The sequence below is a fragment of the Thrips palmi genome, unplaced genomic scaffold (genome assembly GCF_012932325.1).
Source record: "Thrips palmi isolate BJ-2018 unplaced genomic scaffold, TpBJ-2018v1 HiC_scaffold_18, whole genome shotgun sequence".
Taxonomy (NCBI): Eukaryota; Metazoa; Arthropoda; class Insecta; order Thysanoptera; family Thripidae; genus Thrips; species Thrips palmi.
Genome location: NW_023144627.1, coordinates 12,730,206 through 12,744,559, shown reverse-complemented (window position 1 = coordinate 12,744,559; position 14,354 = coordinate 12,730,206). Strand labels below are relative to the sequence as shown.

The following is a 14,354-nucleotide window of genomic DNA, read 5'->3' as shown; positions in this document are numbered from 1 at the left end:
GTGAGCTGACGTCCTGTCCCCAACGGTTAGCCTTGATGGTTAATCGTCTCCAAACGTCCAAATCTCTGATAGAATAACACAACTTCACCAAGACACTGTCATCAAACTAGTCTTTCGACACCAGACAACACATAACGGACAGCTAAATTTTTATTCTCTCACCTTTAAACATTAAATGACATAAGAATAATCAATCAAAACTTAAACTTTGCTCTTCAAACTTGAAAGCACGCAACACTCCACTCCGACATTTTATTGCACTGCCCTGTTGGGAAATAACGGCCTCAGCGTCACGGGGGAGGGGGGGAAATCGAAAACTATCGAAATGACCTCATCGGCTGCTTCTAGGGGATTAAGAGTTCAGACTGACAGAGACGAACATTGATAGCAATAGTTTTAAGCACTTTCTTAGTGCAGTGACATTCACCTGACATTTCGCTATTTCTTTCTCGCGGCTAGCTGGAATTTGCTGTGCGCGACTGTACAGCAGTCACGGGGGCGTGACGTCAGGCCGCTCCGCCTGCTGAAAGCGTCTGCTGTTTTATTAGTAATCAAAGTCCCAGGGGAGACAGCGGTCAGCTTGTAGCCTACCGCTGCTCTATGTTAAGATTGAAAAATCCCTTGCATGGGTCTTGGTTGAGAAAAGTCGAGTGTTTTCCCTCAAAGAATGAATTTCTGGTTACAAGAATGAGCAACTCGTGATGTGTAGGTGAGTGGCGGAACTGTTTCGCCGGCGAGACGCAAGTCGCGTCCCTTGTCTGCTCGCCTTGGGCCCTGCGTCGCACCGATTCCACCCAATCTCTGTTAGCTTTCAACAAGCATTTATATCTTTTTGTTCGTATCCGCGTAGATCTCCATTTTCCCCAATTTCTGTTTCCTTCCTTACCCGTTCTTACGACCCTAATCGTTTCGGACAGGGGTCACAGACCCCTCTCTTTTAGGGTTCACCCCCTTGGGAGTAGAAAAACTTCATCTTTGTCTTGTCAAGGAATGCTTTCTCTCCTCCCTCTGCTGGTCAAAAAAAATGTAGGTTTGCAATGTATTTTCAAATTACTTAATTTTCTGATTGCAGGTGAAAGATGGCCCCCGATCCGCAGTTTTGTCTCCGATGGAACAACTTTCAAAGCAATATCACCTCGCAGTTCGAAACCCTCAGACAAGATGAGGACTTTGTCGATGTCACACTGACCTGTGATGGGAAAAGTGTTAAAGCGCACAAAGTAGTATTGTCTGCCTGCAGTCCATACTTCAAAGAATTATTCAAGGTACGGAAGCTCATCGAACTTAAATTGCATCTTGGATTTATCTGTGTGCTTTTCTCAGTTGATTGATCATTTTTGTGTTTCATTCCAGAACAACCCATGTAAACATCCAATTATAATTTTAAAGGATGTGCAATGGTTTCACTTATGTGCCTTAGTGGAATTCATGTATGCTGGTGTAGTAAATGTTGCCCAAACAGAGTTACCAGCTTTTCTGCAGACTGCAGAATCTCTTCACATTTTAGGCTTGACAGATGCACCACGGCTGCACAAAGATGGAAAACAAGTTAAGGTAACTAAATCTATTTGATGGAGGGAAAAGTTTCTATATTCCTAACTGTTGTATCCAAATATATTAAATTTCCTTTGCCTTAGGATCCATCAAAAAGAGCTTCAGCAAGCGTAGCCTCTTCCTCAGGAACCTCTTCTGCAGCAAACCCCACCAACACTGACGCAGGTATGGAAATAAACTAGATTTTTTTAAATTGTCCATTTAGTTAATGGAGTAGGGTAATCTGTAATGATTTATTGTGTCTGTGTCAAGGAGAAGATGATGAAGGTGACGGTCAGAGTGGGAGTCCGTCAGCAAGTCCTCCCCCACCGAAACGAATTCGTAAAAACGAACTATTAGATGACAGAACTCATGACTCCTCTGACGGCCAAAACAGTCTCAATGGTCAAGGAAATGAGCCCTTGGAAGAAGCAGCGGATCATGCCTCATCAGTGCTTCTCCAGCAGTCCCGATCTGCCTTGACCATTACACCTTCTCAGCAACAGCATGAAATTGATCAGGCATACAACGATGATTTGGCTGAAATGTTGGAGGTAATTAGAAAACTTCATCATGAACATTTTGCATGTCTTTTTCCTTGTGCAATTTTCAATCTAATTTCTTTTCTTCCTCAGCCCAAAACAGAGCTTCCAGATTATAATAGTGACGGTGAAACTCGAGGTGATGCCAATGCCTATCTTGACCAATCATCATATCCTGGAATGTCAGGTAAGATACCGACAGGAATTTTTTTTTTGAAATTTCCAACAGAAAAGGATGTTTTTATTAATTAACTTGGGTGATTTCATTTTTAGATATGATGGCAGGACCTTCAACGCAAGGGACTTCAGATGGAACAGTAACAGAGACTGACCCAGGTGAGTGACATATTGTGTGTGGGTTTTTTTTCTTTTTGTTTCTTTTCCTTATGGGTCCATGCAGAGAGTGCAGTTTGTTCATCAGATTTTTTTTATCATTTGTGACCAAATTAAAAATTAATATGTGCATTTTTAATTGCCTTGCTTTTAGTATTAATACTGGTGGCAAAGTTTGGCTTCACACCACTAATAAATAATAATAACAATAATAATGAAACATTGGTGATGAACCTATAGTAATATTTCTCCAAATGACTCCATCAAAGTTGAGAAGCTAATAGAATGCACGACCCTGCCTAAATTTAAAAGTTGAAAAGCAGAGCAGCTTGCACGGCTCCGTACAGCACGTGTTGTGTGTGTTGCAGCGGCCCTGCGCAAGCTGCACTCTCTGGACCCGCGGCCATGCCCCATCTGCCAGCGCATGTACAGCAACCTGTCCAATCTGCGACAACACATGCGCCTCATCCACATACCCCAGAGTGTGGAGTGTCCTCTGTGCAGTCGATCCTTCAAGACCAAGCTGTACTTGCGCCGACACCTTCTCTCTTACCATGAAATGCTTTCCAAGCAGCCGAAGCCACCCGCTACTCAACCCACTACCGCCTCACAACAGCAGCCCTCTCAGCTTTACATTTCCCCAGTAGCTTCCAACATGCCTCCACCTTCCCAGCCCTACTACACTGTAGAGGAAGAATTAAAAAGAACGTACCTGCAATCGCCGCACAAAAGCCGCAGTCATAACTCAGCACAGGGCATTGATATAAAGCAGGATAAGGATGTTGGGGACGGCACCCTACCTCATGCGCCTAACGTGACATCGGGATCCATGCGAGAGCAGCAGCAGCCCCAACACCCTCAACAGCAACAACAGCATGCACAAACACAGTCACAGCCACAGCAGCAGACTTCACAGCTGTCTCAGTCTCAATCTGCTGCTGCATCGTCTTTCCCTTTCCCCACTAACCTACTTTATGGTGCCAGTGGAGCTGGAAATTCAGCAGGTTCCTTGTCTAGAGATTACATGCGATCTGTTGGCTTTAATCCCGAAGCTGCTCACCAGTTACATCACCCATCACACCCACCTCATGCCTTTTCTACATCTGCTCCTAATCGTCTTGGTTACCACAACACACCGTACTCAAGCAACTCTTAGTGTGTTGCTAGATCTAAAAGACTGTTTCTAGTTTAGGTATTGTCATTAATGCTCATGTACATATTTTGCTTGTGAAATTTTTGTTGTTGAGTTACCGTTTTGGTTTAGAATTATCTCTTAAATTGTTTTAATTGTGGTATCATGCCTGTTGTTGTTGTCTTATTTCTTGAAGAAACAAAAGTTATTTAAAATTATTGCTTGCTTTTTATGTGAGTTACCCGTCCATGTAGCATCACATTGCTACAAAGTGTGACCTTTCTCATTCAAAATTCATCTTGGTGTTTTTTTTTTTAACTTAGAAATCTGAACAGTTTAAGTTTGTTAAAGTACTAGATGTGGGGTGGTAATTTTATGATTTCTTACCTCTGTAACTAGCATCACTACTTTGCCATAGACATGTGTGAAGGCCCCATTGGTAGCTTTGATTTGCTTGCCAAATTTTATGAGTATCTTCTGTGTTTCAAGGAGTACTAAAGCTTTTTCCAAAAACAAAAATAAATAAAAAGATAATTATGATAAGAAGAATTACCGCCATATATTGAGTTATGTGAATTGTTTGGTGGGTGACAGTTGAGACTGGGATCAAAATCACACCTGCGCAAAAACGTGATATTTTTGTTTTAGCCCTAAGCTACTGTTACATTGTCATCATTAGATATTACATTCATTGTTGGTTTCTCTTTTCAATTTAAAAGATTAAAAATGATTTCTTTAACATTCTGGTTTATTTTTGGAATGCTGTGTAACACAGTTTTTAAAAGTTCCTACCCTCACCACTTGATTTCCTTGAAAAGGACTACATACCATGTTCTTTGACATTTATTTCTAAAAATGGTTTTCTGTTCCAGCCTATTTCCAAGAGATTTTTCAAGGTGCCCGTTTTCAGGAGGTCGAATCAGGTAAAGACCATACGCTTATTCTAAAGCATTTCTCTATTATAATGACAAATCTGCCCTGTGACTCACAATCAACTTGATTTTTGTCCAGTCTGGACCCCACCCCCAAGAAGAAGGAGGCCATATCCTAGCCAGTGCGTTAATGGACCCATGGTAAAGATCATTTAATTTTGCCTCTACCTCTGCTTGAATATTGCATTCCTTAAATGTTGATAATTTCTGTATGGTTAGGTGACCCTTGGACCGGGTGTGGAAGTGTCAGCAGCGCAACTGGAGTCATTAAAGTGGTCAGATTATCGGAAACTAACAAGAGGACTAGCTGGACTAGTTTTTACTCCGTTGGAATTAGCAACGCGCTCCGTCACAGGCCAGCGGTGGAGCAGGGCAAATACATATGGACCTGATGCTGCTAATCGGAAAGTGAAGCCAGCTCTCGACAATGCCAAAGTCAACGCTATCCTTTGTACGTCACGTCAGTTTTCTTTCAAATATGATTGTGACTGTGAGAGATATGGATGTTTTATCTTTTGCCTTTTCCCTTTAATTTCAGATCATGTGAAGAGTATTTTTCCAGAAGTTGAAGTAGCTCGGATCAAGCAAGTGCTTGCTTATAAGTGTCAAGAGTCTTCAGTGGCTCTTAAACTTAAAGCAGGTATCTTCCAAAATGTCCGTAATCTCCCTGAACTGCAAAACCCATCAGTGCATCAACATGACCACCACATGAATCAAGGCCATCAAATGATGGGAATGCAGAGCCACCAAGGGGCACCTACATAAACCACAGAAAGAAACAGAAATGCAAGAAAGCAAGGTTCATTTCTATGTAATTTTTTTTCTTTTCTTTTTTTGTTTTTCTTGTGACTTTTCCACTAAATACTTGAAAAGACAATACTCAATACAGGCCAAGTACTTACACTGCCCATTGGAAACAATTGGTTCTGCACACCTATTTATGATTGTCAATTGTTCGCTTGATGCTACTTTAATTAAACACAAACTTGCATTTTCTTAGTGGCTTTTCCACCTTTCTTAAGTTTTTCTTGGTGTAAGGAAGATTTTTTTATGGCTCTTTCAAACCGAGTGGTAGTTAAATTTTAACTATTAGTGTATTTTGCAATTCTAATTTTTTCCCTAATGAGGATAAATTGTATGGTATTGGTACTTATGTGCAAACACAATTTTTCCCCATGTTTATCTGTTATGTTGAAAGGGCTTGCAATATTGTTGTATTTAGTATTCAGCTATTTTTTTTATCCTTATTTTCTTGTTTACTTATTGGGTGCTGTACTAGCTGATTTCATAGCGTGTGAACAAAACTTCTTACGGGTTACATACTGAGCATATGTCATCATAAGTAGTGATTCTTAATCCTAGTGTAAAAATGTAGCTTGCCCTTTTCAACGAAATTCTTGTCCTTGAGTATTATGGTACATTTTTCTGTGTGTTTCACTAGTTAGGATTGTTTTCATTATTTCATTAATTTAGTAATTATGTCATGCCCAAAGAATTCAAACTTTTTGTCATGTGAGATACATGTCAAAATAACAAGCCTTGTAATGCAATTTAACCAGCCAATCATTGTGATATTTGCTATAGGTAGTGGATTAGGGTCTGTGAGGTTTCTGCTCTTGGAGGTCAAATGTATGAGGTAAAGAACTGTTCTTTCAGAAACCAATTCAAAGTCAATCAGTATTTTTAAGTGACACTGCTAGGATATTGTCCAGTTGCAGGCAGTCGACTTTGTTCAACGATTATGCTTAAGTGAAATGTGGTTTTTAAACTTGGGCAAGTTTTCCTTTTCCCATACTAATCTTAGATTGGACGAGTGGTTTAGGCGGTGGTGTCGCCCCGGCCGTGCCCGGCTGCCTCTCGGCTGCCTAGCCCTGGGACGGCCTGGACGGCCTGGACGCCACACGTGGACTGTGATATTGGCGACCCTGTGTCGATGTCGAGCATGTCGCACCTCGGGCTGGTGGAGCACGCCTCGGGGGTTGGATGTAGACTGTCTCCAAAATAAAGCTTCTTTCTCATCGAACGTTCATTTTCACTTGCTGTAGGCCTCGTGATCCAAGCCAATAAGGTAAAAAGGAAAGGAGACAAAACAAAAGGCTGTTTCAATTGAGGCAATTTCTTTGTTTATTCACAAAGAATCATCTGCATAGTTTGTTGCGTACACATCCAAGTGATGAATTAGGCTTCTCTTGCGAAACAAGGCTCCAGAACAAGGAAGACACCACACACAATAAATAATATTTACATACATACACACACATACATGCATTCACACAAATTTTCACAATGAACAGTCACACTTCTTTCCTAAACAAGCACTCAGTTCATGTCTACAGCATTGAAATTTGCATTTGCAAAAATACATTTGAGTGATGATGCATCCATAGTGACACTAGGGCACAATCCCAAATCAACGAAAACGTGACAGGCCTACATTAGAAGCAGTAACATTCACACGTTGTTTCAAAACAGGATTGTGCACCAGTGTCACCGCACATGACTTGACTCCAGCTCCCCCCTGAGAAAGTATCAGAAGTTACTAAGTTTTGATTAAATTTCCTGTTTTGAAATGATTTACAGCTGCCATATTTATCCGAATACAGTCTCCCATAAATCAAACAAAAAAATGTCTCCAAAGTAGGAGGGGGTACTATTTGAAGATCCTAATTTACAAAGGTTTGAACAGACATTACTTTGTTTGTTTTCTTCTGATGTACTAACCCAATTCTATCCTAGTGAGAAGGGGGTGAGGACTAAATTCGGCTAAATACAGTAGAGCAATGGCTATGATTAAGCCAAATATAAATGATATAAATTTGCCATAATACTTTAGTAAACAATTCACGCAATAAGACAAGGACACCTCCATTCCACAAATAAACAAATGGTAGATCAACAGACGATAATACAAACAAAAATAATCACTATAAATCAAGATAATAAATAAAAATGAAACAAAGAAAATTAACCTTAGCTGGTTTTCGTGGAAAACAGTAAATCAATCTACTTACAGAGAAAACCAATAAGTATTAAAGACATTTCAATTCAGAATGAATTTTAAAAAAAAGAATAACATTTGAATAGCACTTTCAAATTCAACAATTTATAGAAGAAATTAGAAAATAACAGAAAAAAGTAATCTGAAGAGTTTTTCATTGCACGGGAATAAAGACTAGCTATAAGATATCACTAAGGCAAGGAGAATTTGTTAAGTAGCAAGATGAGAATATCAGTGCTGTCAACACGGTGAGATATCCTCGCCGTAAAAAAAGGAAAAATACTTCTAGCATGTATCTTTCCGCTATAATGCCTAAAAAATGCGTTCTGGGAAACTAAAATGAACACCAATAGGCATGGCTAGTAAGAAGCATGTGCACCATCATGCTTTTGATTTGAGTTAATGTTCCAACACAGACATTGTATTGCATTGCTTCATGCACATTTTTCACTATGTTGAACAACTTGGCTTTACATTATAAGTACGACACACTAATGGACACAGGTAATATTTGAATAAAATTAACATAACACAGAAAACACACATATTAAGCCTTAAGGCTACTACTCGCATTCTACCAGAATACTGTCATAATTACATGTAATAGGTAATAAAAACAGAGCCTATAAGACTATGAGCTAGTAGCCAAGTTGTTCACTTTTGGGTAGTTTTAAAATGAATAAAATGGCTTTTGTGCAGATAAGGGTCATTATTTAGTAGACAACTGGATGAAACAATAACTTGATAGAGAGAGAAAAAAATGAGTGTAGGACATGGAGTGGAATGACTTAACTCTTCTTCCTCGTTGTATCTTCCACTTAGAACCTTAGATAATTCACACCAGAGTAGGTTCCCAAAGCCTTCTGCCTTAGCCTAGAAATTTTCAATCATGACTTCATTTAAAAGTATAAGTGCTGTATGATACAGTGCATCATAAACAATGCAAAAAGAATAAATCTCAAAAAGTGATAAAACACCTTAATTTTAAAACACCAATAAGTAGGTTGTAGCTAAAAACAAATTTTCATTTCTCATTTACAAAAAGGTGGGAGAAGTCACACAACCTGAATAAAACCTGTAGAGAACAGAATTATCAACTGTTAATAGATCATAACTTTAACTCTAAATCTTGCCACACTGACTGTAAACTAGGTGAGGGCACGATTACAAAAATAGTTACACTTGGCTTCCATACTTTAACAAAACAATGGTTCCTAATCAGTCGAAATGAGACTATGTCAACTTAAAATCTAATTTGAGGGAGGATGGAAAAACAAGAGGAAAGGACAGTTGGTTGTCTGGCCCACAAATTATCAACAAAAAGATGGTGAGAACGACAACCAAACAAGAAGTAATCATAAAATAAACATTTTGGGTAAAATTGGTTTCCAAGATGAAGGGTTACTTATACCTGAAGTACAAAATTAAAATTATTTTTTCATGTTTTTCTTTTTTGAAGACGTGAATGTCTAAGCAAGCTATTGTACACATCCGCTTACATGGTTATTGCATGCAAAGAGAATGCAGGTGCTTGACAAAGCATTACAGGGACAATGCCTGTAGCTCCTACGCCAAATGGGTGAAGCATTGTGTTGAGTAAATAAAACCCTGCTGTTGCAGAACAAACAGCCTCTTCTCAACAGCATCTTTGTCTGAAAACAACAAATGATAAGGTTAAAATATTTCACAGATGGATGTGAGCAGAGAACATAGATAGATAAAAAACTCACATTTAGTAAGCAATGCCCTGTCTTGCTGATGATGCACTTGTTGCGATAGGGAATGCAGAAGGATTTGGGCTGTTTGATACCTCTGGAAACAATCTTCCGGATTGCCAAACAATTCATCCAAAGCCGCTGACTGGCACTGCAAACAATCAATGGTAAATATAGATTTTCTGTTAACATTGAGTAACGACCCACATTAACCTCATTAAAAATAGTCCCCGTGATTTACCATTTGAATGGCATGATTGTAAAGTATCTTGTCAGCTGCTATATTTGTAGTAGCTGGGTCTACACCCGCTTTTTGGAGCAGCCCGGGGGTGTTCAACTGCTTGCAGTCAGCCAGACACTGACGAAACTTTTGGTTCATTATACCAACAACTGAAAGTTAAAAAGTGCATTAGTAAAAGCACAGATAAAAAAAAAACAACACAAAATTGTTGAAGCTGAAAGACATACAATGAATTTAAGATTCACATAAATAACTTACCACTTTTGACAGAGGAAGATGGTTGAAGGTGCCCTGCTCTTATTTGTTGAGTTGCAAGACTCAAACCAGAGCTCAGAAGTTGCAGGGCTCGGACTAAAAGCACAAGCTGCTCTGCTCGACGAGCGCCCTCCGAAATCACGCCATTTCCAGTTATGTTTGATGAACCGTTAGGAGAACCCCCGCCTCCCAGATTAACACTCTCTGTCAAAGCAGCCAGAGGCGTTCCTCTGGAACCAGCTAGTTCCAGTACACAATCTGACAATGCCAAAACAAAGTGAAGTTTGGCAAGGGTTTCATTGTGTTCACGCTGAAAAATAATTAAAGGGCGTTAATAAAACCAAAACCAAACACGGGCAGGAGGAAATAATAGGTATAAACATAATAGTTTTTCTTCTAAAATAAGACATAAATTGCTTACCTCCAGTAAGGTTTCTTCAGGTAGTTCAGGAGCAAGAAATGTTAAAGGAGCATCAATGTTTGAGGGCTGATTTGCGTCCTGGAATAATCTTTGGAAATTGCCAGCCTCTGCAAGAGAAGAGTCAAGTAAGTAAAATTATGACATCACTAGGGAAATAATGCGTCACCTGTTCCTAAAACGACTTACCAGATATCTCTGGGAGGGTCATAGCTCTGGATCCAAATGGCATCAGAGGGGACTGTCGCATGTTATTATTTTCAGACATCCTGTTTGGAGAGCCGAGTATTGATGGCAGAACTGCCAGTGGTCCAGAAAGTAAAGGGGAGCTGGCTCCAGATCTCCGCAAGGGTGAGCTGGTAGGAGTGACTTGCCAGGTGCTGACTGGTGGAGGGGTCTCACACGAGCTGCCTGATGCAGACCTTCTACGCTGACCACAGCCACCATTGGGAGGTGTGCCAATCATGAATTGAACCTACAAAAATAAAAATTACATTTCAATGTTTTATTCTGATAGACAGCGCTTCAACCCAGAATGTTGCCGCAGGTATTAAACTTACAGCAGGGGGAGAAAGTGAACTCAAGTCAGGTGTGGCGTTGGCGGCTCGTTGATCTGAAGCTCGTCTCATGTTTATCGGTTGAGAACGTGGCACTGAGCCCTGTAATTGACAGGACATCACATTAATATTTTGGCCTAAAATAAAACACTTTCAATTGTAAAAGTCAATTTTGACAGCCTACCTTGGAGGGTTCGTTGTCTTGGGAGTGAATGGATTGCCTCTGCTGGAAAGCATCACGGTGAGTGGGAACAGGGATAGGCTCCGAAATGGGTAGGAAACTGGGCCTTGGAGGGCTTGCAGCTGAGGCGCTGGATGTTCTCGTCCTAGACCTGTTACAGGAGTGTACTGTGAAAAACTTGTTCAGACAAAACTCAAATGGTACACAAATTTAGGAAAAACTTACGGCCTTTCAGGATTGCTGTCACTCGAGTGGTCGGATGGTATGTTAGCTGGCACTAGAACAAAATCATCAGTGTCCTCAGGACTTGAACTACTTCCATGTTGACGGCCTGACACAGGAGATCCTGCGAGAGAAGTGGCCAGCTGTAGTACGATATCGGCACTAACAATCATAAGTGGATAAAAACGGATCAGCAAAAGAGAACATACCAGGTTGAGATCCACACGTATCTAAACGTGCCTTGTGAGTTGGACTCTGCGTAGCAGGCGGTTGGAAAAGCGCACGTGGTGAAGGGGGAAGTTCACCTACAAACAAAAACCAACAAATGTCTCAATTCCTTGTCACAGAATTAACATGTGATATTAGTATGCATGCATGTCGGGCCAACTTACCAGGCATTGGTGGAGCAGGTGTAGGTTCAGCTTCACGCTGCAGGAAAGGGTGGGTGAAGAAAGAGTCAAAAGTCATACGCTCCCGTGCATTCCTTCTCAGGAGGCCAAGTAAGAGGTCCCGTAGCTCAGGAGATGTTCCTGCTGGAATTCTGGTTTCAAGAAAACACAAAGAATTAATTTTTTTTGAACAACAGTTTGATGAAGAATTGGGTAAGTAAATCTTTTGACTTACTTTGGGGATAGATTGGCATTCTTCTCATAGAAATTCTTAAGCGCTTGAGGAGTCTGAGCTTGAAATGGCGCCTTCCCTGTCAAGCACTGGAAAACAATGGTTCCCAAGCTCCATAAATCTGCTTTTGCATCATACTGGAGAGACATTATCACCTCAGGAGCCTGGAAGAGGACATAACATTCAGTTAAATACTAATAACATGATCAACAATTTAGAACACAGTTGTTGCAGTTGATGAGGAGAACTACACACCATGTACATTGGTGAGCCACATAGTGTGGCAGCCATGACACCGTCTTGTAAAAATCTTGCAAAGCCAAAGTCAGCTAAAAAGGTAGAATGACATCATTAGCTTAAGAGCAACACATACACAAGAAAGAAAATTGTGCAAATAAAAATAAATGTAAAAGTACGCACCAATTTTAAGTCTAATTTCCTGCGGTTGTGGACATGGCTTTCCACCTGAGTGGCTCAAGAGAATATTTTGAGGTTTCAGATCTCGATGCACAATGCCCTTAGCATACAAAGCTTTCATGGCTCCAGCTGCAATGAAACCAATAACATAAGATTTGAAGATCAAAGATGGCAATAAGTACTATACAAAACAAACAATACGCAAATGAACAGTCAACCATACATACCTAGCTGCCGGAGGAAGAGGCGAATAGTGTCCTCACTTAAGGTTCCTTTCACTGAAAATAATGAACACTTGTCAATTCAAAGACCCAGCAGAAATGATAATCGATGCAAATGAAATAAGAAGCATGGTGATCCCCATCTTACCGCTTAGATAATCAGCCAAGTCTCCACCATTGCAATATTCCATAACCAAGAAGACTTGGAGAGGTGATTCTTTGCAGTCCAAAAGTGCCACAACATTTTCATGGTGAAGTTCTGTTAGCTCCTGTAAATTGTGTTAAGTTAGTACAAAAAAGGTCTCCAAAAAGAAACTTGTACACAAAATCCCTGATAAGAATACACCATACCTTCAAAATTTTTATCTCCTTGCCTAAGAGATTTTGTGATTTAGCAAGACTTTTCTTGGAAATACTCTTAATTGCTACAACATAATTAGGATCCTGGAAAAAAAAAGCAAATAAATATATTATAAGACCTCCAAGTTTATCAGTCAAATATACTAAACATAAATAATTCAAAAGACACTCATGATGGAAAAAAATGGGGGGAAAAAACTGAGTGTTCCATCTGAGTGATTTCAGTCCATTTAAAAAAAGGGAGGGGGGGCACCCTTTAAGGCAAATTTAAAGGGCAATGAATGGGGCTACAAAATAGGATGAAAATGCTGATTTCGGCACCATATAATTGGTAATGGCTAACTGAGTGGATATAGAATTATAAGGGTGGAAAAGTGGATCAACAAACACAAATTGTTCACAACTTAATACAATATAAAACATGAAATAATATCAACCTGAGTGAGGCATAAGTCACATATGAATATTGAGTACCAAGAGAGATGATGAAATATTAAGTATTGCTTTCATGACGTTACATGCAATTTGGAGCCATTAGAACCATTTTAAACAATAAAGCCGTCAAATAGGCTTATTCGTCAAAGAAATGGGTGAAAGATGCACTCATAGCTAACCTCCTCTAGCCTACCTTAGGCAAGAAAACGGGGAAGCAATCCCGTTTTAACGGGAATTTGGGTCCCAAACAAATTAAAAACTGAATCTGGGCTGAAAACACCAGTTGGCGAACAGGGGAGAGCCTCGAGTTGCAGAAAAGCAGAGGGGAAGCCACTGATGCTGGACTGATGCTACAATAACTACCTTGCGTTTGCGACCTTTGAAAACGACGGCGAACGCGCCGTGCCCAATCAGGTCTTTGCTGTTGTACTCGTAGTCTCCGACGATCTCCATGGTGGTTGTTTCAAATCAATTCACATATTTCACAACACTATAATGCATTGCAAGACTTCTTTGTCTTGCACACTTCTTCAAGGATCAATAGCCCCAAATACACAACACTTTAACAACAACGCATTCTCCACTGCGTTAGGTACTATTTTTCAAGAATCACAGCACGGGTAGAAACGTTATCACTTTTTCTTCTCTTCACTTGACTGACAAATTCAACTTTTACCACAAATGAGCTCTATAACAGCCTCATTTTGATACAACTTAGACTACGCTACACACAGCCAGCCATCATGTCTGCAACTGAACTCTTCTCAGCTGTTTGGCAGCAGCAGCGAGCAAAGTTGTGGCCGGTCGTTTCGCTGCCAACCTACGGGCACAAAACTTTTCGAGATTTGCGCTTCGCGGATGGCTCTAGACCTCTTTGAAAGAGCCAAAGTAGGACGATAGGCACCCTATACGGTAAAAACACAGCGAGGGAACTAAAATAACTTAGATTCCGATCGCTTTAGAGTCTCGCTCCGTCCAGTCAGGTTGGTACGAGAAGCGGCGACGGGCCTCTGCGAACTTTGCCAGCAAACGAGTCCCAAACTTTGCGTTCTATTTGTGTTTGTGTCCCGTCTTTCTCACGGTGTAAGTGACAGTACTGGCCGCGGCGTTTTGAATTCTATCGAGATCCTTCCATCCCGCAACCCTTGTTTCGGGCCGCAACGGGCCCACTGTCTCTGCAAAATGGTTATGGCATCACCACCACTGAAACTGAAGAAATTCATGCCAAAATCATTAGTTTC

The 14,354-nt window shown here is 40.4% G+C and overlaps 2 protein-coding genes across 5 annotated transcripts; one reads left to right on the top strand and one right to left on the bottom strand.

The window, feature by feature from the left end:
* The first annotated feature begins 541 nt into the window (after window positions 1-541).
* On the top strand, window positions 542-6,495 carry LOC117644244 (protein abrupt-like). 3 transcript variants are annotated; one of them, XM_034383523.1, is made up of 11 exons: window positions 542-709; window positions 1,073-1,265; window positions 1,354-1,554; window positions 1,638-1,719; window positions 1,807-2,087; window positions 2,169-2,262; window positions 2,349-2,411; window positions 4,413-4,463; window positions 4,552-4,613; window positions 4,692-4,923; window positions 5,011-6,495. In XM_034383523.1, exons 2-11 carry the CDS (start codon window positions 1,080-1,082, stop codon window positions 5,235-5,237), a joined length of 1,479 nt encoding a protein of 492 aa, XP_034239414.1. In that variant the 5' UTR covers window positions 542-709; window positions 1,073-1,079; the 3' UTR covers window positions 5,238-6,495. The 3 variants fall into 3 exon arrangements, with proteins under 3 accessions (XP_034239414.1, XP_034239413.1, XP_034239412.1); XM_034383522.1 differs by lacking the exons at window positions 4,413-4,463; window positions 4,552-4,613; window positions 4,692-4,923; window positions 5,011-6,495 and adding an exon at window positions 2,777-4,281 and having other exon boundaries at window positions 1,813-2,087; XM_034383521.1 differs by lacking the exons at window positions 4,413-4,463; window positions 4,552-4,613; window positions 4,692-4,923; window positions 5,011-6,495 and adding an exon at window positions 2,777-4,281.
* A 77-nt stretch (window positions 6,496-6,572) lies between these two features.
* On the bottom strand, window positions 6,573-13,885 carry LOC117644815 (serine/threonine-protein kinase unc-51). 2 transcript variants are annotated; one of them, XM_034384446.1, is made up of 18 exons: window positions 13,477-13,885; window positions 12,670-12,762; window positions 12,467-12,587; window positions 12,325-12,375; window positions 12,101-12,226; window positions 11,936-12,009; window positions 11,684-11,844; window positions 11,452-11,600; window positions 11,269-11,364; window positions 11,063-11,183; window positions 10,841-10,988; window positions 10,660-10,758; window positions 10,289-10,574; window positions 10,103-10,209; window positions 9,685-9,991; window positions 9,427-9,575; window positions 9,201-9,336; window positions 6,573-9,122 (listed from the first exon to the last, which is right to left on the bottom strand). In XM_034384446.1, the coding sequence occupies exons 1-18, from the start codon at window positions 13,564-13,566 to the stop codon at window positions 9,037-9,039; spliced, it is 2,400 nt and encodes a 799-aa protein (XP_034240337.1). In that variant the 5' UTR covers window positions 13,567-13,885; the 3' UTR covers window positions 6,573-9,036. The 2 variants fall into 2 exon arrangements, with proteins under 2 accessions (XP_034240337.1, XP_034240338.1); XM_034384447.1 differs by having other exon boundaries at window positions 11,063-11,114.
* Between the last annotated feature and the right edge of the window lie 469 nt (window positions 13,886-14,354).